The sequence below is a fragment of the Sapajus apella genome, unplaced genomic scaffold, assembly GCF_009761245.1.
Source record: "Sapajus apella isolate SASKATOON/1434 unplaced genomic scaffold, GSC_monkey_1.0 scaffold339, whole genome shotgun sequence".
NCBI lineage: Eukaryota > Metazoa > Chordata > Mammalia > Primates > Cebidae > Sapajus > Sapajus apella.
The window spans coordinates 66,873-92,121 of NW_022437279.1; the positions used below are offsets into that span (position 1 = coordinate 66,873).

Sequence of the window (25,249 nt, forward strand, 5' to 3'; positions counted from 1 at the left end):
GAGTTTCGCTCTTGTTACCCAGGCTGGAGTGCAATGGCGCGATCTCGGCTCACCGCAACCTCCGCCTCCTGGGTTCAGGCAATTCTCCTGCCTCAGCCTCCTGAGTAGCTGGGATTACAGGCACACGCCACCATGCCCTGATGATTTTTTGTATTTTTAGTAGAGACGGGGTTTCACCATGTTGACCAGGATGGTCTCGATCTCTTGACCTCGTGATCCACCCGCCTTGGCCTCCCAAAGTGCTGGGATTACAGGCGTAAGCCACTGTGCCCGGCCGCCTCCATTTCTTTCTTTATTTTTTTTTTGAGACAGAGTCTCCTTCTGTCACCAGACTGGAGTGCAGTGGTGCAATCCTATAAGCTGAGCTAAATTTTGTATTTTTAGTAGAGGCAGGGTTTCACCATGTTGGCCGGGATGGTCTCCATCTCTTGACCTGGTTATCCACCCGCCTCAGCCTCCCAAAGTGTTGGGATTACAGGCCCGGCTGTGAGACTATTTCAAAACAAAACAACACAACAAAACAAAACAATACTCTGGTCATTGTGGGTAGCTGACCATAGAGGCAAGGATTGAAGGAGATGCTATATTGAAAATCCAGGTAAGAAATGATGATGGCTCAGGCAGTGGTAAAGAAGGAAAGAAGTGCTCACGTAGCTATCCAAGAGTTCCTTTAAGTATTTTTAAAAGAAGTTTGAACTGCATTTTCTTTTTTAGTTTCTTAAAGTACAATTTGGATACAAATAAACAGTTTAGAAGCAGAGATAAATAATATTCCCCTCCCAGGAGCAGAATGTGGGATGAGCAGTGTGGGCTAGGTAGCGTTTGAGGAGGGGTCAAGGAGAGGAGGACATTGGGTACAGGAGATCCATTAAATGATGGAGGAAAAAGTTACTTTTGGCTGATTCTCCAGGTGCAATCCCTTGGTTCAGCAGAAGGTAGCATGCTAAATTGCTTTTTTCTTCTCCTGTCCTTCCCTATGCCTAAAAGTCTCTTGAGCCAATGGATTCTACCTTAGTGATACCTCTAAAGAGTTTTCTGAAGCTCCAGCCCCCTAGATTAACTTAATCTCTCCTCCTACCCAATTGTGATTTTGCTCAGTAGAGGACATCTTGAACAGCTATGGCAAGGACACCTGCCCTTGGATACTTACTTGCCCACATTCCATGTGCCTTTAACCAAATCACATTATGTATCTTGACTTCAGTTTCCTCATCTCTGAAAGGAGGGGACAGGAGTAAATGTCAACAGTCACATCTCACCCTAAAGTTTCATTGTGTTTTTCTTTCAGCTCCTTCCCAGAGTAAAACCGCTATGATCTCCTGATTTACAAGCCTGTATGCAGGTTTATTTTATTTTATTTTGAGACAGAGTTTCACTCTTGTTGCCCAGGCTGGAGTGCAATAGCACGATCTTGGCTCACTGCAACCTCCGCCTCCTGGGTTCAAGCAATTTTCCTGCTTCAGGCTCCCAAGTACCTTTACAGGCATGCGCCACCAAGCCCGGCTACTTTTGTATTTTCACTAGAGAGGGGGTTTCACCATGTTAGTCAGGCTGCTTTCAAACTTGACCTCAGGTAATCCACCTGCCTCAGCCTCCCAAAGTGCTGGGATTACAGGCATGAGCCACCATGATGGCCACAGGTTTATTTTTAAATAATCTTGTAATACACCTATGGCAATGTAATTATACAGATATTGTTACATGAGTATTAAACTCTAAGTCAGTAGGAAGACACTAAAACCAGAATGAAAACATAAATGGATGTGGGACCTGAAAGGAACAATGACAAAAAGTGGGTAATGGAGTATATTGTGCTTCACGTTTTGCTGAAATTATAGTAAATGTGATAAGAGACCTGTTTGGTGTTCAGAATTTTTACCTAAGAGAGAATGATTAGTTTTTCCTTTTTCATAATTCTCTGTCACGGTTAACTTACTTTTTAGCTTAATCATGAGAAAAATAGGCAGGCACATCTATGTGCCATGGTGGAAGCAGAGGGGAGGATGTGCTAAACACTTTTAAACAATCAGATCTCATAATTACTCACACATCCACTATAGCAAAAATAGCACTGGCTGGGTGTGGTGGCTCACACCTATAATCCCAACATAAGGGAGGCAGCTCACCTGAGCTTAGGAGTTCAAGACCAGCCTGGCTAAGGAGGTGAAACCCTGTCTCGACTAAAAATACCAAAAAAATTCGCCCGGCATGGTGGCTTATGCCTGTAGTTCCAGCTACTCAGGAGGATGAAGGAGGAGAATAGCTTGAACCTGGGAGGTGGAGGTTGTAGGGAGCCGAGATCGCACCACTCACTGCACTCCAGCCTGGGTGAGAGAGCGAGACTCCATCTCCAAAAAAATAAAAAATAGCACTGAGGGGATGCTGCGAAACCATTCATGAGAAACTGCCCCTATGATCTAATTACCTTCCTCCAGGCCGCACCTCCAACGTTAGGGATTACAACTGAATATGGGATTTGGGTGGGGACACAGACCCAAACCATATCGAATGATTTCCAAAGATCACCCACCCATTTTTTTCTTTTAATTATAAGGCATTACCATTAAAGATGTCCCAAATATTTTCTCCTCTTGTAAAAGTATTGTTAATTTAAAGAGGTGGCTTCACTTACCTACACCATCGGCCAGGTTACCTTTATAGTAGTAGAAGTGGGGTCACCGCTCAAACAGGGGCACAGGGTAGGTAGCCATGGGCACTGTGGCCTTTTGGTAGGTAGTTGGTCCCTTATGAGACATCAGCTCCCATGGGCGCCTGCCCTGGCGAGCCCACTGCTGTCAGGCCTAGAGATGGGTCTTAGACCACATTTAATGGCAAAAGCTTTGGAAAGCTGCATTCCCATGCCGGTTTCTTTCCCTATGTTGTATTTTGTTTCAGTTGGGATAAAAAAAGAAAGGTGCAAACGCTGCTTTCAGCAATCAGACAGACTTATTTATTAGGTAAAGACCATGAGCAATATCTACCCTGGAGACTGGAGAATGTGATGGAAACGGAAGGTGTGAGCCTAGAGTCCACTGGCAAGACAAGCCACATGTATTCAGGAACATGCTCAGGGGCAAATACAGAGGTGCAATTGGTCCAGCTGTGCTGAGCACAATGATGTAGCATTAAGGGACCCCGAGGAGAGGCAGCATGTAGGAGAGCCAGATGGGGTGAAAGGTGGCATAGAGTGGAACTGGAGGCGGTTGAAGCTAAACGAAGGTGTGTGTAAGGGGTTCGGGCATTGGGATGAAGGCTGAGGAGGCATAAGGCTGAGATGGTGGCTGATCAAGTGGTGGTGTCACTGAAGAATGATTCCTAGGAATGCTTTTGAAATGGAGAGATCTATATCAAGAAGAAGAGGGCAACTGGAAACTTGTGGAGTCAACAAACTGAGGGTGGAATGACCTCCAGGCAAGGGAGCAACAGGAGGGTGCAGAGAAAGGAAAAGGACACAAGGGACAGCTGTGCAAACAGCTTTTGAGTTTTGTCAAAAATTCGTCTATCACACTTTCTGCCTGACCATCCCTGCTCGTCTCAGTTCCTCTCTGCTCCCACTTTTCCACAGCTTAGCACCCATAGAAGTAGGGCCAGTCTCCTCTATCCTATAGGATATGGCTTAGAAAATTTGAGATATAGGCTGTAAAAACTCCATGGCTGTGTGTTCATCATGTACATCACTTCCCTGCATCAAGTTTCCTCCAAGGTCCTTTATGGGACTTCAGCCTGAGACTGTCCTTCCGCTGCACATTTTGAGTTTTCCACTTGCCTAAAGCCTGTCTTTCCACATATCCTTATCTGGGATACCAAGACATTTCAACCACAACCCCAGGCTAACCTGACCCCATCTGGATCCCTAAGCTGTCCTTTGAGTTTGCTCCAAGTAGTTTAATATAGGTTCTAGCCTTAAGGGATGAGGAGAACACTAGAAGCACTTTGAGTTACCTACCCCTTCATCCCCCAAATATTGGTACAGAAACAGATTAGGAAGGTGCAATCCTCATCCTCTCTAGCAGCAGCAAGGCAACCTTCACAGGATTAATTAATCACCACCCAATAGGAAGAAGCAGGCTGGGTGAAGCTGGCAGGTGAAGCTTCAGAAGACTACGGAGGAGAGGGGTTAGAGCAAAGGAAAACAGATGAGCTGGGATTTTTTTTTAAGACACTCCTTGGCTGGGCTGGGTAGGGATGAGCTTAGAATGGAGAGTGTCTGCATCCCTGGAGGCAGAGTCCTCCCCCATGGAGGGCAATGGGATCTCCTTAGAAAGGTTCGGGACATTAGCAATGACTGTGTCCCCTTCAGGCCCATCAGCAACTGGGCAGATGGTCAGGGGCTTTTTACCACAGGACCACAGGCAAAAGAAGGGCCGGAGCGGGCCACAGAAAGAGGTGTTGTCGAAAGTGTAGATATGGGAGCCATTATTCATACTGTAGAAGGAGATGTCTCCTGATTCATAGTCCAGGAAAATCCCAACCCGGCGGGGGCGGCCTGCCAGTGGCAGAGGGGTCCGAAGAGGGGTGAGGGCCCAGTACCCATTTCCATACAACTCCACAGCCCAGAACCCATTCTCAGGAGTCATGGGGTCGAAGCCTTTCTTCACCACGTTCTCCCTGCACACACCGATGGCCCAGTCAGTCCTGTCTCCCACCTCCACCTCCCAGTAATGCCTTCCCGATGTGAAGGCCTCACGGCCCAACACACAGGGCCAGGAGTCAAATCTCTCTGGTTTCTCAGGCAGTTTCTGATGTGAATCTTCCAGTTGAACAGATTTTGAATCCTCATAAATAAAGAGGTGGGGATGGGCTGTGTCTGGGTCCAGAGTCACGTCCACTGCAGAGAGAGCAACAGCAGGTCTGACGTCAGTGAACGTTACAGATTACAGGACTATCTTTCCTTTCCCAAGAAACAGAGCACTGTTGTAGGAGTTGACAGGACTCCTGGAGGTGGGAGATGTTTGGTCTGCTCAGGGGTCTCCACTCACCACAGGATGCCCCCTGACCAGCAGCCAGAGGGTGATGTAAGGGCTGATTGTGCCTAGAGCCTAATGGGACCCTGCCAGAAGGGGATTTCTCCCGGCCATCTTCTGAGGGTTCTCTACGTGACTCACGGAAACTGTTGAGGCCATTTGTCGTCACCGTTTTCCTTCCTGTCCTCATCACTAAACTGTGTTAGTGTTTTCATTGGCAAGTATCATAGCACTTTGACTTCCTAGGGGATAGAGCCCCAGAAGTTCAGAGCCACTGACCTGCATGCAATGTAGCCTTTTTCCATTCTGCAACAAAAGAGAAAGATAGTCACTGATAGGCTACATAATAAGAGAGAGAAAACTCTATGGGTGAAATAACGACAAGAAGACAGGACTTACTGAGTTCTTCCAAGAGTTTCTCTGGAAAACAAACAAAAATGTCTCAGTGGTTTTCCACAGTGGACACAAAGGAGGGGACAAAACTTGTGTGGGAAACATACAAAGGAGGACTGTTTAATTCATATTGAAACATTGCCAATAAATCAAGAACAAGGATTTTGTTTAGCTTTGTTTTCGAAGAATGATGCAGGAAGTTCCTACATACTGGAACTGGCTTGGGATCAGATCTTTTTTTTTCTTTTTTTGAGATGGAATCTCTCTCTGTTGCCCAGTCTAGAGTGCAGTGATGCAATCTTGGCTCACTGTAACCTCTGCCTCCCAGATTCAAGCAATTCCCCCTACCTCAGCCTCCTGAGTAGATGGACTACAGGTGTGTATCACCACCCTGGCTAATTTTTTTGTATTTTTAGTAGAGACGGGGTTTCACCATGTTGTCCAGTCTAATCTTGAACTCCTGACCTCATGTGATCCACCTACCTTGGCCTCCCAAACTGCTGGGATTACAGGCATAAGCCACTGTGCCCAGCTTCAGATCTTTAATAATAAGATTGGTAGCGGGGCGCAGTGGCTCACACCTGTAATCCCAGCAGTTTGGGAGGCCGAGGTGGGCAGACCACAAAGTTAGGAGTTTGAGACCAGCCTAGCCAACATAGTGAAACTCCATCTCTATTAAAAATACAAAACATTAGCCGGGCGTGATGGTGGGCGCCTGTAATCCCAGCTACGTGGGAGGCTGATGTAGGAGAATTACTTGATCCCGGGAGGTGGAGATTGCGGTGAGCTGAGATTGTGCCACTGCACTCCAGCCGGATGACAGAGTGAAACTCGGTCTCAAAAAAATAAATAAATAAAAAATAAGATTGGTGCTGGGTAACTGAGGTAAAAGTGGGAGTAAGGTCTGAGGGTGGATAGCAAGTAAACATCAGGTCGGATATCTTTTTTTTTTTTTTTTTTTTTTTTTTTTTTTTTTTGAGACGGAGTTTCGCTCTTGTTACCCAGGCTGGAGTGCAATGGCACGATCTCGGCTCACCGCAACCTCCGCCTCCTGGGTTCAGGCAATTCTCCTGTCTCAGCCTCCTGAGCAGCTGGGATTACAGGCACGCGCCACCATGCCCAGCTAATTTTTTGTAGCTTTAGTAGAGACGGGGTTTCAACGTGTTGACCAGGATGGTCTTGATCTCTTGACCTCGTGATCCACCCGCCTCGGCCTCCCAAAGTGCAGGTCGGATATCTTGATTAGACTCTGCCTGTGCCCCAACCCTCTGTGCTTCTTCATACTGGGCATCTGTGACTTCAGGAGCCTTATGATTCCTTCAAATTTTTAGATTTCTAGAATCAAGTATCTTCTTTTTTATCTTTCACCCAGGCTAGAGTGCAATGGTGCAATCTTGGTTCACTGCAACCACCGCCTCCTGGGCTCAAGTGATTCTCCTGCTCAGCCTCCCAAGTGGCTGGGATTACAGGCACCCACTACCATGCTCTGCTAATTTTTGTATTTTTAGTAGAGATGGGGTTTCACCACGTTGGCCAGGCTGATTTCGAACTCCTGACCTCAGGTGATCCACTCACCTTGGCCTCCCAAAGTGCTGGGATTATAGGCTTGAGCCACCACGCCCAGCCTCAAGTATCTTCCTGTCATCCTAAAGGACTTGGGTCCAGCCTGCCTCTGAAGCACTCCTGACATGTAGTCCTTGTGGATACTATGATTTACCTTTAGAGCTGAATTCATTCTTCTTCTCTCTGGATCTTTCCTTGTATAGTCTCCAAGTGAAAAATATGGACCCAATGGTGAGAAGTCCTAGAATCATCAGGATAACAGCCACAGCCACTATCCAGGGAGTCAGCCTTGGGAGGGAGGAAGCTAAAACAAAATCCCCAAGAAGGACATTAGTTGAGAAACTCTGAGCAAGTCCAGCTTCTCTCCACATTCCAAAGGAGGGCAGAAGAGGTGATGGCCTGGACTACTCTCATCCCTCGTAGAGTGAAAAATAGTCACTCCAGTGTCACTCTAAACTTTTCAGGAAAAAAATGACTTTGAGCCGGAGATGGCAGAGAAAGAGAGAAATGAAGAGTCATTTTGGGACAGGACCTGTGAAATAATAAATATAATGGACCAATTCATGTCATTATGGAAGTTCCTCCTTAACTATCAGTGCAGAATGGGAGCCAAGAGGATGCAGGAGGTAAATAAGGAAGGAGAAATGTGCCTCTGTATGTAACAGAATGGGACTCACTGACCAAAGAATAAGGAAAGCTTCCTGCCTAAACCAGAGACAGTACCTGGGGAATAATGAGAGGATTTGCCACCTTGAGGACCCTGGAAACCTAGACAGAGCTCTAGCATGGGATGGGAGGGAGAAGTGGGTATAGGTGGAAATAGCAAAAGTTGAAAAATAACTTAGTCTTTTTGTTTATTTGAGGAGAGAAGGTTCTGGATCAGGAAAGCCTCCAGCGACAAACTTTCTCTTCTCACTTAGATCTTCTAAAATGGAAAATCTGGAATTTGGCTGGGCCTGTAATCCCAGCACTTTGGGAGGTTGAGGCAGGCAGATTGCTTGAGTCCGGAAGTTCAAGATCAGCCTGAGGGACATGGTGAAACCCTGCCTTTGCTAAAAATACAAAAAATTAGCTGGGCATGGTGATGTACACCTATAGTCCCAGGTATTCTGAAGGCTGAGGCAGGACAATCGCTTGAACCTGAGAAGCAGAAGTTGCTGTGAGCTGAGATCATTCTGCTGCTACACCACTCCAGCCTGGGCAACATAGCAAGGCTGTCTAAAAAATAAATAAATAAATAAATAATCTGAAATGTATATGAGATCCAGGTAGGTTTATATCTTCAGAATTTTTATTAAAAAAAATTTTTTTTTTTAAAGACGAGGTTACACCATGTTGGTCAGGCTGGTCTTGAACTCCCGACCTCAGGTGATCCTCCCGCCTTGGCCTCCAAAGTGCTTGGATTACAGGTGTGAGCCACCACGCCCAGTCAGTTTTTTTGAGACGGTATCTTGCTCTGTCGCCCACGCTGGAGTGCAGTGGTTCCATCTTGGCTCACTGCAACCTCCACCTTCAGGTTCAAGCAATTCTCCCACCTCAGCCTTCCAAGTAGCTGGGATTACAGGCACCCACTACCATGCCTGGCTAATTTTTGTATTTTCAGTAGAGATGGGATTTCATCACGTTGGTCAGGCTGGTCTCAAACTCCTGACCTCGTGATCTGCCTACCTTGGCCTCCCAAAGTGCTGGGATTACAGGCATGAGCTGCCATGCCCGGCCTAAGAATTTCTAATCAAGTTGGTGGGGCTCCCTCAAGTCAGTGGACAAGATCTTAGGTGGGGAAAGTAGACAACTCTGCCATGGGGTCACATCTGGGCAGGTGTTCTAGGTGGTGTGGCTCTGAAGCTGTATCAACATAGGAGTTCAGCATTGGTTCCACTAACCTGGTATGGATATCTCTACTTCCTTCTCCTGGCCGAGAAGGAGATTCTGGATGTAGCAGGACACATTATTCACGGAAGTGTCTCTGATGATCACTGAAGCAGCCACAGTGAACAAACCTTCTTCATCAGGATTCCTGGACTCTGATGTAGATGGAAACTTCTCTCCCTTGGAAGTTCTCCACTGCACCTGGGGCTCTGGGTACCATCCCACCGAGGTGCACTCCAGCTGAATTTCTCCATTCTCTTGAACTTGCATAGTGATGTGAGGGTCAGAGCCCAGAGCTATGGAGAAAGAATCTGAACTTAATGTTTTAGTGGACCCCTTTTGGGAGCCTTATAACTGTAGAGACACACAGTTTAAGAAAGAGAGAGAGAGAGGCACAAGTGGACTGGTAGTGGGAGGAACTCATCTCCATATTTCAATACACAAGGAAACTGAGGACCAGGCACAGTGGTTTATGCCTGCAATATCAGCACTTTGGGAGGCCAAGGCAGGATTGCTTGAGTCCAGGAAGATTCAGACCAGCCTGGGCAACATAACGAGACCCCAACTCTTCGGGCATAGTGGTTCATGCCTGTATTCCTAGCTATCTGGAAGGCTGAGGCAGGAGGACTGCTTGAGTTCAGCAGTTCAATGGTGCAATGACCTGTGATGGCAACACTGTACTCCAGCCTGGGTGACAGAGTGAGATGCTGTTTCTAAAAAAAAAAATTTTTAAAGGAAACTGAAGTACCAATAAAAGGAATTTCATATACCTTATCAGAAAGGGATGCCTTGTTGGGATCAAGCCTTTGAAATGTTTGAAACAGTTTGGTGGGCAGACATGGGGGTGCTTGTCTAGCCAGCAAGAACACTAAGACCAGTAACTCAGAGGCAGGTTAGTGATCTAGGCTGAGAGTCCCAGAGCTGGCCGATAGCTCTGTGGTTGACGGCATTATGAGAAAGCGTTGGTGGGGAGGAGGAGAGCTAGGACTGGGTATTTAAGGACGAACAGAGGACTATCCTTGAGGATTGGAAGTTCTTTGCCCTGAGATTATAGTTGACAATTTAAGCTTCCTTTTTTTTTTTTTTTTTTTTTTTTTTTTTTCCCCGAGACAGGGTTTCACCATGTTGGCCAGACTGGTCTCGAACTTCTGACCTCAGGTGATTCGCCCGCCTCGGCCTCCCAAAGTGCTGGGGTTACAGGCGTGAGCCACTGCACCCAGACAATTTGAGCTTCCTTAAGCTTAAATTGGTGAATCAGAAATTCTCTTAAGTGGTCTCAACTTCATCTTTTTTCACAAAACGGTGGTCTAATGTAAGTAAACATACCGTTTTTCCTGTGTGTTCAGCCTACTTTTTTCTCTAATTCCACATGGTACAGAAAAACACTGAGCTGACTAGAAGAGTTCTTAAGGACATTTCCACAACCACGGGTTGAAATTCATATTCCAAGAATGTGTGTATATATAAGAATGTATATTCTTTTCATGGAAGGAGTTGCCACTTTCAGCAGATTCTCAGTGGTGTCTGTCACTCATAAAAGGTGACAAATTTTATGCCATCAAATCTCTAGGTTTTTACCTTTAAGATACTTCTCCCCTAAAGAGAAAATGTCAAAATTTGAATTATACATGATGCTGTAACAGCGGGGACCCTGTTGTGAAGCAGGGACCCACATTTCATCCAAGTATCTTTCAAATTTTGTTTACCTGAATATATACCTATGTATATAGATATTACATAAAATATGTATATATGATATATATATATGAGAAAGGCAATTTGTTTGTATATGTTTTAGATCTGTTTAAGGCACAGTATAGTATCTAATAAGTCTATAATGTGTTTTTATTTTGAGACTGAGTCTTACTCTATTGCCAGGCTGTAGTGCAGTAGTAGTGTGATCTCAGCTCACTGCAACCTCTGCCTCCAGGATTCAAGTGATGAACCTGCCTCAGTCTCCTGAGTAGCTGGGATTACAGGCATGTGCCTCCACACCCAGCTAATTTTTGTATTTTTACTGGAGACGGGGTTTCACTATGTTGGCCAAGATGGTCTTTATCTGCCGACCTTGTGATCCACCCACTTTGGCCTCCCAAAGTGTTGGGATTACAGGTTTGAGCCACTGCACTCAGCCTCTATAATGTTTTTAAATTGGCAAGGTCATTTCTTATGTGTTGTCTAATTTTATTTTATTCTTTTTTTTTTTTTTTTAAGACAAGTCTCACTCTGTTGGAGTGCAGTGGCGCAATCTCAGCTCACTGAAACCTCCGCCTCCCAGGTTCAAGTCATTTTTTCTGAGTAGTTGGGATTACAGGCATGACCCAGCTAATTTTTTAATAGAGATGGGGTTTTGCCATGTTGGCCAGTCTTGAATATCCTGATCTCAAGTGATCCACCCCAAAATGCTAGGATTACACGCGTGAGCCACCACACCCCACCTTTATTTTTTGTTGTGAAGACAGAGTTTCGCTCTATTGTCCTGGCTGGAGTGCAGTGGCAGCCATCAGCTCACTGTAACCTTAAACTTCTTGGCTCAAGAGATCTCTTACCTCAGCTTCCCTAAGTGCTGGGATTATAGGAGCAAGCCACTGCTCCCAGCCTATTTTATTCTTAAAAAATCATCTTAGATAAAAACTTCCTCAGTTTTACAGTAAAACTCAGAACTCATTTGCTTGATGTCATTCACTAGGAATTGAGAAAGTCAGACCTAAATGCATATTTTCCTCCTGAAAGCATATTATTTTCAATCTCTTTCAATTCTGGCTTAAAACAAAAAAGCAAACAAGAGCACAATCTTTTCTGCATGAATCAGGAATGTGACAAAGGACCATGCTCGCTAACCTTAGGATGTCAGTCCTTAGAAACTAATCCATGAAGCAGCCTTAAAGCGTGTGGTATGCCCACTGGAGCCACAAAGTGTGTAGTGGTGAAAAATACGATTTGGCCAGGCATGGTGGCTCATGCCTGTAATCCCAGCACTTTGGGAGGCCAAGGCAGGCAGATCACCTGAGGTCTGGAGTTCGAGACCAGCCTGACCAACATGGAGAAAATCCGTCTCTATTAAAAATACAAAATTAGTCGGGCGTGGTGGCGCATTCCTGTAACCGCAGCTACTTGGGAGGCTGAGACAGGAGAAACGCTTGAACCTGGAAGGCAGACATTGCGGTGAGCTGAGGTTGTCCCATTGCACTCCAGCCTGGGCAACAAGAACGAAACTTCATCTCAAAAAAAAGAAAAAAGAAAAGAACTTAAAATTTAAATGTACAATTCTGGGACTCAATGAAGTAAATTATGGCGTACTTGTATAAAAGCACGTTATATAGCTTTTCCATGTATTAAGTTATTTCATGGGGAAATGCTTACTCTATTATAGAAAAAGGGCTGGAGGTAATTGAAATAAAGTTCTGCAATAAAGACGTTGCATTGCTCTCTCCATGTTCCACTCAAAACCCTTTCCCACTGATCTCCTACGGTAGGTAGTACCTTCTAGCTGTGGAGTCCTAATCAGGAGAAAGCAAAGAGGTGAGGCAGATAAGCTACAAGTCGTCCTTTTTCTTCATGGTCCAGGACACAGTCCTTCTGTGCAAATAACTCACAGTCTTCCTTCCTGTGTCCTATCACCAAACACCTGCAAGTTAGCTCACGGCAACCTTTGCCTTACAGGCACTGCACAAAGCGCTCTTCAAGGGACAGCATAAAAACCATTCTATACATTCTCCAGCCAGCCTTTGTTTTCTCGCAGTCAACTTCTCTTTTGCTGATCTTGTCCTTTGCCTCTTCGCGAAGTATTTTCATTCTTTTCAAAGGAAATCTGCCTTTCTTTATCTATCTTGGTAAATTCTTTCTCCCACCGCGCCTCTGGCCCAGACAGTTGTCCCTCCCCAGCGACACCAACGTAAAAGAGAATGAATCTGATGGTTTCCAAAGTAACTGATATACACGAAAGTATACACAGCAGGGGAGTCGCGCGGGGAAGTCGCAACCCGTCTACTCACCAGCCACCTGCAGACGCACCAGGGCTTCTTGGTAGCTTCCATCCTCCCTGAAAAAGCACGTGTACTCCCCGTCGTCGGAGGCCCGGATGCTGCGGATCCGCAAGGCCAAACGCCCCTCGGTGAGGCCGTCCTGGACCAGCGCGGCGCGCCCGCGGTACTCGGGCATCTGCTCGGCCTCCTGCTCGCGCCCGTCCCTGTGCACCAGCACGGCCGGCGACACCGTCCTCCGGAACCAGCGCACCTCCAGGGACTCGGCGCTCGCGTTCGGGGACAGGCGGCAGGGCAGCTCGGCGTCCTCACCCACCACAGCAAGGACGGGCTCCGGGGGTCCAGTCACATCAACTGGAACTGCCGAAAAACGAGCGGGGTCAGACTGGACGGCAGGTGGGAGCTGCGGACAAACACGAACCAGGTTCCCGCCAAAGCGCAGTGCCCTGCGCTCTCTCAGTCCTTTGACAGCTGAGTTTGTCTGGATCCAGTGGAGGCCTCCAGGGAGAGCCAAGAGAGATTGTTTATTTTACATTTATAGAGATGTTTCCATTATGCAGGCCAGAGAGAGAGAGACCTACCTGAATCCAGCTGGGGCAGCTGGAGGAGAATGAGGGTGAGCAGACATCTGGGGAAGCCGCAGTTTGGGAAAACTGCCATCTCCGATCTTTCTGGGGCAGCAAGATAACTGGTGTGAGCCCTTCAGGAGCTTCAGCCTAGGAGACGAATGCACAGGAGACAACTACTGGCCCTGGCAATCTCCTGCTTTCCAAAGTCCTCTTGCAGTGCTTTCCAGCAGGGAGCATTCTGGTCATCTGCACCTGAAACCTCCTCTCAGTCTCCATCCCTAGTGTGGATTTTCAGTCTACACTGTGGTCATCACCTTTCCACCCACCACCCTAACTCCAACACCTTAGGAGAAGGTTGCTGTGAGGCGTCACACTCATTAGCTGGCTGCATATAAGATGAACAAATCTTGAAATCACTGCGCTAAAAAAAAAGTCTTCTTTCAAATACAATAATCTGGTATTTGCTTTTGGCAATGATAATAAAGATAAGGGGACAGAGGAGAAACGGAGTCCAAGGAAATGAACTGGAGAAGGAGAAAAGATGGGAAGAGGTGGAGCAAGAAGAAGGAGCTGAATCAAGCAAAAGGGCTTGAAGAGTAGAGGGCCTAGGACAAGGGAAAGGAGCTGGAGGGAGAGAACTATGCTCTGCCCTCCTGGCTGCTTGCTCGCTCAGGGAGCTGAGAGTAACCACACATACTGACCTGGGTGATCTCGGAGAAAAAGGCACAAGAGGCCACTGCTACCAAGTGAGAAAGCTGGCTGTGGCCCCAGGGGCAAAAGTTAAAAGCCAGCAGGAAAAGGAAGAGGGAAGTGATCTCAGGAAAGCCTTCCTCTAGGTGGCCTGGCATATTCACTGTGAGAAAGAAAAGAGAGAAAGAAAAGTTTTTCAGAGAGATGCAAACCTGGATTTGTCAGCTCAGAAATCAATGAGCTGGACTAAATGAAAGGGGAAGAGGAGAAAGGAAGAAGAGAGGCAAGGAAACACACAAATGAGATGTGAGAGCTTCAGCCAGTTATTTTCTCTCCCCAAGCCTCAGTTCTTTGATCTCTAAAATGGTAATATATATTGATCACACCTTCCTTGAAGAGGTGTTGGGTGGCTTAAACGAGATTAAGCAGGTAAAGTGCTTAGCACATAGTAGGAACTCAGCAGACGATAAACTGTTATTCTATTATTGTTTCTGTGGGTTGAAAAATGAAAGCCCAGGGGCCAAGGTAGCAGTAGCCTCTGGCTATAGCTCTTTTCGTTATTGGGGTGTCCACTGAAGGTGCTGTGTCTGTTGGCACAATTCCATCAAATGCCAGTCTTAAGGGTAGGCTGTGAATGGGCTAGCTCATGAAGTGTAATTCTGTTTACAGGGCCCCAAAGTTGCCTCCCTGACAGTTATTTCTCTTGAGGCAACTCATCATGAGGCCTACAATTCCTTATTTTATACTAAACCTACCTCTTATTGTTAAGAAAACATTAAAAAATATAGAAAAATATTTTTATTAAATGGAAGACACACTAATCTACCAACTAATATAGCCTCAATTCACATTTTGCCGTATCTCCTTCCAAGATTTATTTTATGCCTATGTATGTCATAAAAGTAATTAATTAGACTTTTTGTGTAGCACGAAACATTGCTAATAGTTATATAATTGCCATGGTTGTGGGACATTTGAATTTTATTTTTTAAATTTTTATTTATTTAGAGATGAAGTCTTGCTCTGTTACCAGGCTGGAGTGCTGTGGTGCGATCTCGGTTCACTGCAACCTCTGCCTCCCAGGTTCAAGTGATTCTCCTGCCTCAGCCTCCCGAGTAGCTGGGACTACAGGCATGCACCACCACACCCAACTAATTTTTGTATTTTTTGTAGAGATGGGGGTTTCACCATGTTGGCCAGGATGGTCTTGATCTTGTGACCCCATGATCTGCCAGCCTCGGCTTCCCAAAGTGCTGGGATTACAAGTATAAGCCACTGCACCCCACTTTTTTCCTATTATAAATAATACACTTTATATATGTCTTTATTTACAAGGTGGATAAGCTGTTTGATAATTTTTCAGAAATAGAGTCATCAGATCAAATGATGAGCATATTCCTTTTTTTTTTTTTTTTTGAGAAAGAGTCTCACTCTGTTGCCCAGGCTGGAGTGCAGTGGCGAGATCTTGGCTCACTGCAACCTCTGCCTCCTGGTTTCAAGGGATTCTCCTCCTGACTAAGCCTCCTTAGTAGCTGGGACTACAAGCAAGTGCCACCACGCCCAGCTAATTTTTGTATTTTAGTGGAGATGGGGTTTCATCACGTTGGCCAGGCTAGTCTCAAACCTCTGATCTCAAGTGATCTGCCTGCCTTTGCCTCCCAAAGTGCTGAGATTACAGGCATGAGCCACTGTGTCTGACCTTGTATGAGCATATTTCTAAAGTCCCTTCCTGAAATGTTGAACCCATCACACCCTCAATGGCTCACACCTGTAATCCCAGCACTTTGGGAGGCCAAGGCGGACAGATTACAAGGTCAAGAGTTCAAGACTATCTTGGCCAGCATGGTGAAACCCCGTCTCTACTAAAAACAAAAAATGAGCTAAGCATGGTGGCACTCACCTGTAGTCCCAGCTACTCAGAAGGCTGAGGCAGGAGAATCGTTTGAACCTGGGAGAGGGAGGTTGCAGTGAGCTGAGATTGCGCCACTGCACTCCAGCCTGACAACAGATCGAGACAAAAAAAAAAAAAAAAAAACAAACTGCCCTCACTTAATTCCTGTTAGCAATAAGAGTTGTCATTTCACATCTTTACAATTGGGATGGGTCAAGTTAGTCAAATTATTTTTTTATGCCTTTATGTGATAGCGAGCCTGGATATTTTTTATGTGTTAATTTGACATTTAATATTTAATACATTCTAGATATCAGCTTTTCAGGCCAGTTGCCCATTGTTTTCAAGACTGGTACTGGTGCTAGTTCTTAGCAATCTGTATAAACGTTTAACAACTGAAAAATATTAATCCTGGGCCAGGCATGATGGCTCACCCCTGTAATCCCAGCACTTTGGGAGGCCAAAGAGAGTGGATCACAAGGTCAGGAGATGGAGACCATCCTGGCTAACACAGTGAAACCCCATCTTTACTAAAAATAAAAAAATTAGCTGGGCTTGGTGGCGCGTGCCTGTTGTCCCAGCTACTCGGGAGGCTGAGGCAGGAGAGTCTCTTCAACCCGGGAAGGGGAGGTTACAGTGAACCGAGATTGCTCCACTGTGCTGCAGCCAGGGTGACAGAGCAAGACCAAGACTCCATCACACACACAGACACACACACACACACACCCCTGTATTACATTTGTAACAAACATTCTTCCCAGTTTTGTTATTTATCTTTGAGTTGGAATTATGATTAAGACAAAACACAATTGCTCCAGTTTACCCACCAGACAGCCAGGAGAATGATCTTTCCCAAATGCAAATCTGATCATACCGCTTTTTGCTTAAAAATTCTTCAAGGTCTCCCTAGCGACCTCAGCATCCAGTTTAGGCACCTTAATCTGGTTACAAAAATGCTATAGGTATAGCTTGATCTGGTCAAGAAAATATTCTGGCAGTCTCCCTACCTCCTTCCGTGGGCCTTTTCTCCCTTCCCCTTCTCCTTCCATCCCTGCCCACCCACAGGCTGAATCTGGAATGGGTGTGGTTACCTCCACCCACAATGCCTCTCAGGCCTCCAGATAGCAGAGCTTGTCTTCCCTCTTCCAGAATATTCTGTAACCTCTTAACTTTTTTTTTTTTTTTTTTTGAGATGGAGTCTTACTCAGGTGCCCAGGCATGATCTTGGCTCACCGCAACCTCTGACTCCCAGGTTCAAGTGTTTCTTCTGCCTCAGCCTCCCGAGTAGCTGCGACTACAGGCATGCCCCACCATACCTGGCTAATTTTTGTATTTCTGATAGAGGCGGGGTTTCTCCATGTTGGCCAGGCTGGTCTTGAACTCCTGACATTAAGTGATCCACTGGCCTTGGTCTCCCAAATTGTTGGGATTACAGGCGTGTGCCACTGCACCTGGCCTATTCCCTCTTACCTTTATGATGAACTCCTATTCTTCCCTCAAAGGCTCGTGTAAGGGCTGCACCTTCTGCAATGTCTTCCAGATGCTGCATCAAGCAGATACAACCTCACTTCTAGGGCTTCTTCTGAATAGCCTTTGTCCCCACCGAGGGATGTAGACTTTCCTGGAAGATGGGCCAGGTGTATCCTGTGACACTTGGTCCCTTTCTCATGGCACACACCTGATCTGAACCCTAGTTTCAGAAGCAGATGTGTTTATTGTCATCTTTTGTTTCTAAGTTTATCTTCCTCTCTTAAACTTTCCCAATTCTTACTCCCTGCCTTCTCATCAGCATATAGACTGAAACAGAACTTGTGGCTTCATTCAGACCCACCATTTTTTAGCCTTCCTAGTTTGAAAGGCTCCTGTCCCATTTTCCCCTTCATGCTTAACTTTCTGATCATATCATCTATAATCTATTTCCCCTTCCTCATCTCACTTCTTTTATCAGCCCATTTGAATGAGACTTTTGTCTCATGCTTTATATTTTCATGAGATTGTTTTTGAGGGGTGGGGAGAAGAGCTTTTACTTGCAACTAAGGGAGCCAGACTGAGAAGAAAGGGGCTGGGGGAAAGAAGAAAGTACTTGGAGCTCAGCTATTGCATAACAGACACTATTCTGACTGGATAACATCTGGGTCATTTTGACAGAAACCAAGTCATCAGGCTCAGACAATGATCTCTGAAAGGCAAAGAGAGGCTCTCTGAATTTTCCAAGGTTTAGAGAACAGAACTTCCAGGATGCCCCTAGAATGCTCCTACCTGGAGAGGCCTTGTGAGGTGGTGCTGCTCTTAGCACTTCCTGCTCTTCCCAGGCCCACTGAAACAAAAATGACTTCCTCTTAGACATGAAATCATTTGGGCCAAGGAATCTCATATGATTCATATGGAACCTAATAATAAAATGTCAGCATTTGTTTTCCCTCCCCGCTTTTCACTATAACCTGTTAAAATTTCTCAGTGTTAGCCTCTTGTCAAATCCAATGGTTACTCATTCTTATCTTACTTGATTTTCATCACTGAGACAACCATCTGTGTCTTTTCTCTTTATTTATTTTATTTTTTAAATTTATTAAATTTCAAAAATTTAATAAATTTATTAAATTTCTCAAATTTATTTAATTTTGAGACAGAGTCTTACTGTCCCCCAGGCTGGAGTGCAGTTGCGTAATCTTGGCTTACTGTAACCTCCTGGGTTCAAGCAATTCTCATGCCTCAGCCTCCCAAATAACTGGGATTACAGGCATGCCCCACCACGGCTGGCTAATTTTTTGTACTTTTAGTAAAGATGGGGTTTCACCATATTGGGCAGGCTGGTCTTGAACTCCTGACCTCAAGTGGTCTACCCGCCTCGGCCTCCGAAAGTGCTGGGATTAGACGGGTGTGCCACCAAGGTCAATGTGTTTTCTTTTTAAATTTGGTTTTCAAACAGTTTACTGTAGCTCAATTGTTTTATCTGGTACTTATCTACATGCTTCTTAAGACAATACCATATTCTGTCAAAGTAATACACATAAAGAATTTTTTGTTTGTTTGTTTTTTAAATCATATAGGACAAAGACCTTTTAAGAATGTCAGTCCTGCCAGGCATGGTGGCTGATGCCTATAATCCTAGCACTTTGGGAGGTCAAGACAGGTGGATCATGAGGTCAGGAGATCGAGACCATCCTGGCTAACACAATGAAACCCCATCTCTACTACAAATACAAAAAAAAAAAAAAAAAAAAAACAAACAAACCCAAAATGTCAGTTCCACTTCTCACTTCCCACCTACTACTCTCGAATCCCCAGAAACAGCCTCTTTAAATGCTCAGTTGTTTTATCTGGCACTTATCTACATATTTATTGAGACAATAACATATTTATCCTGTGATTTCTCTATATAGCCATTTCTACACAGTACTTTTCTGTACTCTATTATGATCAGTTATGACTTAGCTCTCTTATATCATCAGTAGTAATATATCACAACTTTTGTTCCATGTTTCCAATACTGTCATTACGTAATTGTAATTCTATGGACCCAAGTTTCATATATGACTACATTTATTTTCATGTACAACCTCTTGTTTTTTTAGTAGGGAGGGGGTGAAATGATTCATTTTTGTTCCTTTGTTTAGTTTTCCTTATTCCCCTCACAGGTTTTTTCCAGTCCTCTAATTGCCTGTAAGCACAGTTTCCATAGTAAAACATATCAGGTAATTTATCAATCCCCTCTCCTCATTCTTCCCAGAGCAGCGCTTGGGTCTTACTTAAGAAGAGATTTTGATTTAGTAGGTCTGGAATAGGACCAGGATTCTCACTGCTAGTTGCTCTGGTCCACAGGCCAAGATCTACAGTCTACAGATCTTTTTTCTTTTTCTTTCTTTCATGAGATGGGAGAGGTGGGCTGTGGGGGTGTGGGGTTGGGCGTGGGAGTCTTGCTATGTTGCCCAGGCTGGACTTGAACTCTCCAGTAGCTGAGAATACAAGCACGTGCCACTGCACCCACCCAGGTATCGCTCTTTATCTTGCTCCTTATTCAGGAGCTTTCTGTGAAGGGGCAGCTTCCAGCTTTGCATGAATTATGGAGATGCCTCTGAGGGATGGTTCTGGCTCAGGGTCTTGGGCTTGTTTTGCATGTGGCCATACTGAACCAAGACAAAGGACTGGTGTGAATGGGCATCATGTACAATACTGTATTCTTCTGTGGCTTGCTAGTGAACTTTGTGGTCAGCTGCTCTTTCTTGGGGGCTCACACTATTGATATGGTAGTAATAATCAGATATGACCCAGTGGCACTTCAACATTATTATAGTGACATAATTCCCTTATTTGCCAAGCCCTTGTTAAAATTATACATATGGAGTTTGTATAATTTTATAATTATAATGTGTATAATTTATGCACAACAGTTTCATATGTGAAGGTGGAGGGGAAGTGAAGTGGAGCTGGTGTGGAGATGAAGGTGGTGGACTTCTATGTGGAAGGGGAGTTAGCAGGGGTTTGCCCTGGGAAAGAAAAGGCCAAGATCTGGTGGACTGTGGACATCCCTGAATTATATTCTTAGAAGTACTTTTGAAATGGAGAATTCCTAGAAGAAGAGGGTAGACAGGGAACTCAAAGGAGTCAATAAATAAGGGTTGGCTTCAGCAAGAGAGAAAGAGTTCAGGGAAGGGATCAAGGCTGTGTGGATCAGTGGTTGAGCTTTGCCCAGAATTTATCCCCTTGCAGCCTCTGAGCTACCTTCCATATCTGTTAATCTTAGTTTTTCTTCCTGTTACCTGGTGGTGTAGATCTTTCCAAAGCAGGTGTACATTCTCCTTCAGGAGGATAGGCCATGATAAATATGAAAATGCAAGACATATAAATCTTAGGAGCAGCCTATGAATTCATTATTGTCCTGACTTCACCCTACTTTCCTTTTTTTGGTAGAGACAGGGTCTCAAATATTTTTCACTTTCAAATCTCTTGAGCCCTTGAACCCTTGGGAGGAGGGAGCTCAGAACCCTGGAGAAGTAAAGAGCCTCTGACCTGCACATAACTGTGCTCTTTTCCATTTGGCAGTAACGAAGGGGTTTATAAAAGGTTTGTTGTTTGCTGAACAACAGGGGGAGAAAGCTCAGATTTTTTCAAGTCCTTTTATGAGTTTATTTAGAAAATGAAAAAAATTATGATTTTAGTGAAAGACATGGGAAGACAGAAGTATGCATGAAACATACGATGAAACTACTGTCCCCTTCTGTGAATCCGACATTACTGAAACATTATCAGTAAATCATGAACATGCTTTTTGTTTCAGTTCTTGTTCTTAGAAATCAGTGGGAAGTTCCTTTTGGCTTTAGATGCTAGGAAATTTTGCTGTATCTGGGAACGAAAAGTCTTGGGGCCAAGTTTGGGGAGGGTGGAGTGGCACTGGGAGGATTATGGTGGGGTCTGACCTGCGGCCATGCTGAAGCTCACTGGCCAGAGCCACCTGGAGCCTAGCCAAGTGGGTTTAGTGATACTTATTACAGCAGTCTGGATTCCACACACTATGGGCGGATTCCACACACCATGCGGAACTGGAAGGTGCAGCACATCACTGATAAGAAAATATGGGAGGAATCTGTTGTAGGATTTAAGCCTGCGGTAGGTGATTTTGGAGATGTTCAAGAAAGCAATGGATTGCTCTGGATGAATGTCATGAAGCAAGAGACAATTTTGTGTGTGTGTTTTTGTTTTTGAGGCAGGGACTCACTTTGTCACCCAGGCTGGAGTACAGTGGCACCATCTTAGGTCACTGCAACCTCCGCCTCCCATGCTCAAGCTATCCTCCCTCCTCAAGCTCCCTAGTAACTGGGATTACAGGTGTACACCATCAAACCCAGCTAATTTTTCAATTTTTGGTAGGGACAGGGTCTCACTATGCTGGTCTCGAACTCCTGGGCTCAAGCCATCCTCCTGCCTCTGCCTCCCAAAGTGCTGGGATTACATGAGTGATGCCCCGCCCTATTCCAATACTTTTGGCAGTGGGAGAACAGAGAGGGCTTAAGTTGTAATTGGTAAAGCAGCAGTTACTCTGTTTAGCCAGGAGAGGGGGATGTGTGATCATTTTGTGATTTGCAGGATGCTCTTGTTTTTGTGGTCTGGCATGATTATGACGTGGTCGTGTTTTTACCCCACTCAGTCACAGTGACAGAATAGCCTTGTTTGATATTTAGTGCTTTGTGAAGTGTCTTCTTTTCAGTAGGAAACACACAGCCTAGCTGGGAGTGCCTGGTCTGCTCTCAGCTGATGGCTGTCAGGCCTGCTTTTTTTCTTTCTCAATCACAGCCCTCATTCTCTTTCAGGTTTTTGTTTGTTTGTTTTTGAGATGCAGTCTCGCTCTGTCACCCAGGCTGGAGTGCAGTGGCTCAATTTCTGCTCACTGCAACCTCTGCTTCTGGGGCTCAAGTGTTTCTCCTGCCTCAGCCTCCCAAGTAGCTTGGGATTACAGGTGTGCACACCACACATGGCTAATTTTTGTATTTTTAGTAGAGACAGGGTTTCACCAAGTTGACCAGGCTGGTCTCAAACTCCTGAACTCAGGTGATTCTCCTGCCTCTGCCACCTAAAGTGCTGGGATTACAGGCGTGAGCTACTGCTCTCAGCTGTATTTGGCTTTTGTAAGTTTTATTGTCCCTTTCAATTTTGAAAAACCTAGAATCTAGGTTTATAGATTTAGATGGCTTTTGACTGGAAATCATCATAAGGATATAAATCCAAGCACATGTCCAAGGTTTAAATCCCCACCAGGCTAGCACACTCCTGACAAATTGCCTGACGTGGTGAAATGGACCAGGAAGTAAATTCATCCTTTCTCTGTCTTCCCCCCATTTTATTTCCGAAAGAAAAAATATTGTCCTATTGGGAAGTCTGAGGCATGCTACAGCCACTGAGCAAAGAATCAATCTTAGAGTAAGGGAGCTAAAACCAAATACCTCGAAAAGTCAATGAGAAACTCTGAGGAAGTATTCTCCCCGTAATTACACAGCGGTATGGGGGTTGGAGACCACTCAGGGCCTTCTGTGCCTGTGCATCTGTGCTCCAATTCATCCTTCCCTCCTGCAGCAAAAAACAGTGGCTCCAAGTCCAACCCGGTCAGAAAGTTTTGACTCTTTCTGAAAGAGAGAAGGAGGGAGATAAGCACAAGGTATTATGAGAAAGGGTTTACAAAATAAAGAAACAAAAAAATTGAACCATTGGAGTTGATGTTTAAATCCCTCCAAACTAATAAATACAATATGGAAAATGGGGAGAATCAGGAGTGAGAATAAGGGGAGGTGAGTAGGAAGGACGGAAATGTGCCATAAAGTGGGAAGGGGTCTGGCCTTTGGCGATTCGTCTGTCTTCCCTTTCTCTGCTTTCTGAAGAGTCACATCAGGAATAAGTCAGCTTCCTTCAGGAGCCCCTCCTTGCTTTCTAGACAGGCACTATTGAGATGTTACTTTCCTTCACGTATTGGTTATTTATTTATTTATCGAGACAGGATCCTCCCAAAGAGCTGGGATTACAGGTGTGAGCCACTGCGCCTGGCCGCTTGAGGGACTTTTATTTGTAACAAGACAACCTTTACTCACCATACATTTCCTTCTCTCACCTTCCCATAATTTGTCTCCATCGTTTTGCAGAAACCCTGTCCCCTCCTTTCTGTAGCTCAGGATGCTGTATAAGCTTCAATCATCCGGCCCTTCTTTGAGTCTCATATTTTGAGATTTGAGGGACTCTTGTGCATACACATGTAATTAAAATGGTTTTTCTCCTGTTAATCTGTTTTAGATAGATTTAATTTGCAGCCCAGCCAAATAACCTTGAGGGGTAGAGAGAAGCAGATTTTCCCCTCCCTTACACAAGGAACCAACCACCAGGCAGGTCTAGTAATGACAATTCTCTGGGAATAGGGTTTTGAAGGAGCTCTAACCCTTTTCTAGTCCCTCCAGTGACTGTTAGGAGCTGTTTTTCACTGTGATCATGGGCTGCTTTCTAGTCTACTGTAGGGCTGTGGTGGAGTGATGGTGGTATAATAGAACATGTTAAAATGCCTATAAAACACTGTTCTTATTGAGTTCAGCCATTTTTCTTGAATAAAATTCACTCTGATTGCTGCAAGCCTTTGGTTAATTTACAGAGTTCTTACAACGTTGATTCTGGCAGTTTTTGTCAGTGTTTATTGCTTTCAGGGAGGAAGGGATTTTCAGAGGTCCTGACTCTATGATTCTCACTGATTTCCCTACGTGTGTGTGTGTGTGTGTGTATGTGTGCGCGTGCGTGTGCGCATGCACACAGTGTGTTTCATGTCTAAAAGTATAATTTGAAAATAACTAATGCTTTAAAACCTTAGCCTTTTCCTCCCAGGATAGATTTGGCTATCTTAGAGTAGCAATTCTCAGATGTTTTAGTCTCTTTACCTCCTTATACTCTTGAAAATAATTGAGAACCCAGAGAGTTTTTATTTATGTGGGTTATATCTATCAACATTTAGCATTTAAAAATTAAAACTGGGCTGGGTGCGGTGGTGCATGTCTGTAATTCCAGCACTTTGGGAGGCTGAGGTGATTGGATCGCTTGGGCTCAGGAGTTTGAGATGAGCCTGGGCAACACAGTGAGACCTTGTCTCTACAAAAGATACAAAAATTAGCTGGGTGTGGTAACGTGCACCTGTAATTGCAGCTACTTGAGAGGCTGAGGCAGGAGGATCACTTGAGCCTGGGAGGTGAAGGTGGCAGTGAGCCGAGATGCCACCACTATACTCCAGACTGGGCGACCGAGTGAGTCTCAAATAAGTAAATAAATAAATAAAACTGATTTTTTTTCTTTTATTTTTGGAGACAGAGTATCAATCTGTTGCCCAGGCTGGAGTGTAGTGGCATAATCTCGGCTTACTGCAAACTCCACCTCCCGAATTCAAGTGATTCTCCTGCCTTAGCCTCCCAGTAGCTGGGCTTACAGGCACGCATCACCATGCCTGGCTAATTTTTGTATTTTTCACAGAGATGAGCTTTTACCACGTAGGCCAGGTCTCAGATTCCTGGGCTCAAGTGGTTCACCTGCCTCAGCCTTCCTAATTGCTGGGATTACAGGCATGAGCCACTGTCTCTGGCCCCTACAAAACAACATTTTAAACACAATAATACACACTGTGACATACCTTCCAATAGGTGTCAGATGGATGATGTCATCATGTCTTTAACATCTGGAAAAGTCCAGTGCACACATGTGAGAGTATGTGAGTAAATGAGGCAAATAACTTTTTACAAAAGTAATTAATTAATTTTTTAAAATAGAGGTGTGGTCTCACTATGTTGCCCAGGCTGGTCTTGAATTCCAGGG

The 25,249-nt window shown here is 45.0% G+C and overlaps 1 protein-coding gene across 3 annotated transcripts; it reads right to left on the minus strand.

Annotated features, from left to right (window-relative positions):
• Nucleotides 1-2,927: 2,927 nt before the first annotated feature.
• BTN1A1 (butyrophilin subfamily 1 member A1) lies at nucleotides 2,928-25,249 on the minus strand. Of its 3 annotated transcripts, XM_032272220.1 has the most exons (9): nucleotides 25,068-25,249; nucleotides 22,861-23,040; nucleotides 13,354-13,488; nucleotides 12,785-13,132; nucleotides 8,804-9,085; nucleotides 7,075-7,224; nucleotides 5,364-5,384; nucleotides 5,244-5,270; nucleotides 2,928-4,828 (listed from the first exon to the last, which is right to left on the minus strand). In XM_032272220.1, the coding sequence occupies exons 3-9, from the start codon at nucleotides 13,430-13,432 to the stop codon at nucleotides 4,155-4,157; spliced, it is 1,581 nt and encodes a 526-aa protein (XP_032128111.1). In that variant the 5' UTR covers nucleotides 13,433-13,488; nucleotides 22,861-23,040; nucleotides 25,068-25,249; the 3' UTR covers nucleotides 2,928-4,154. The 3 variants fall into 3 exon arrangements, with proteins under 3 accessions (XP_032128111.1, XP_032128113.1, XP_032128112.1); XM_032272222.1 differs by lacking the exon at nucleotides 22,861-23,040; XM_032272221.1 differs by lacking the exon at nucleotides 25,068-25,249 and having other exon boundaries at nucleotides 22,861-24,466.

Coding starts and splice junctions, on each gene's coding strand:
- BTN1A1 (XM_032272222.1), bottom strand. CDS start 13,432: ATGGCAGTTTTCCCAAACTGCGGCTTCCCCAGATGTCTGCTCACCCTC. Junction 7,225..8,803: donor AGTAGAGATATCCATACCAG/GTTAGTGGAACC, acceptor ATTTTGTTTTAG/CTTCCTCCCTCCCAAGGCTG. Junction 5,385..7,074: donor GAATGAATTCAGCTCTAAAG/GTAAATCATAGT, acceptor TTTGTTTTCCAG/AGAAACTCTTGGAAGAACTC.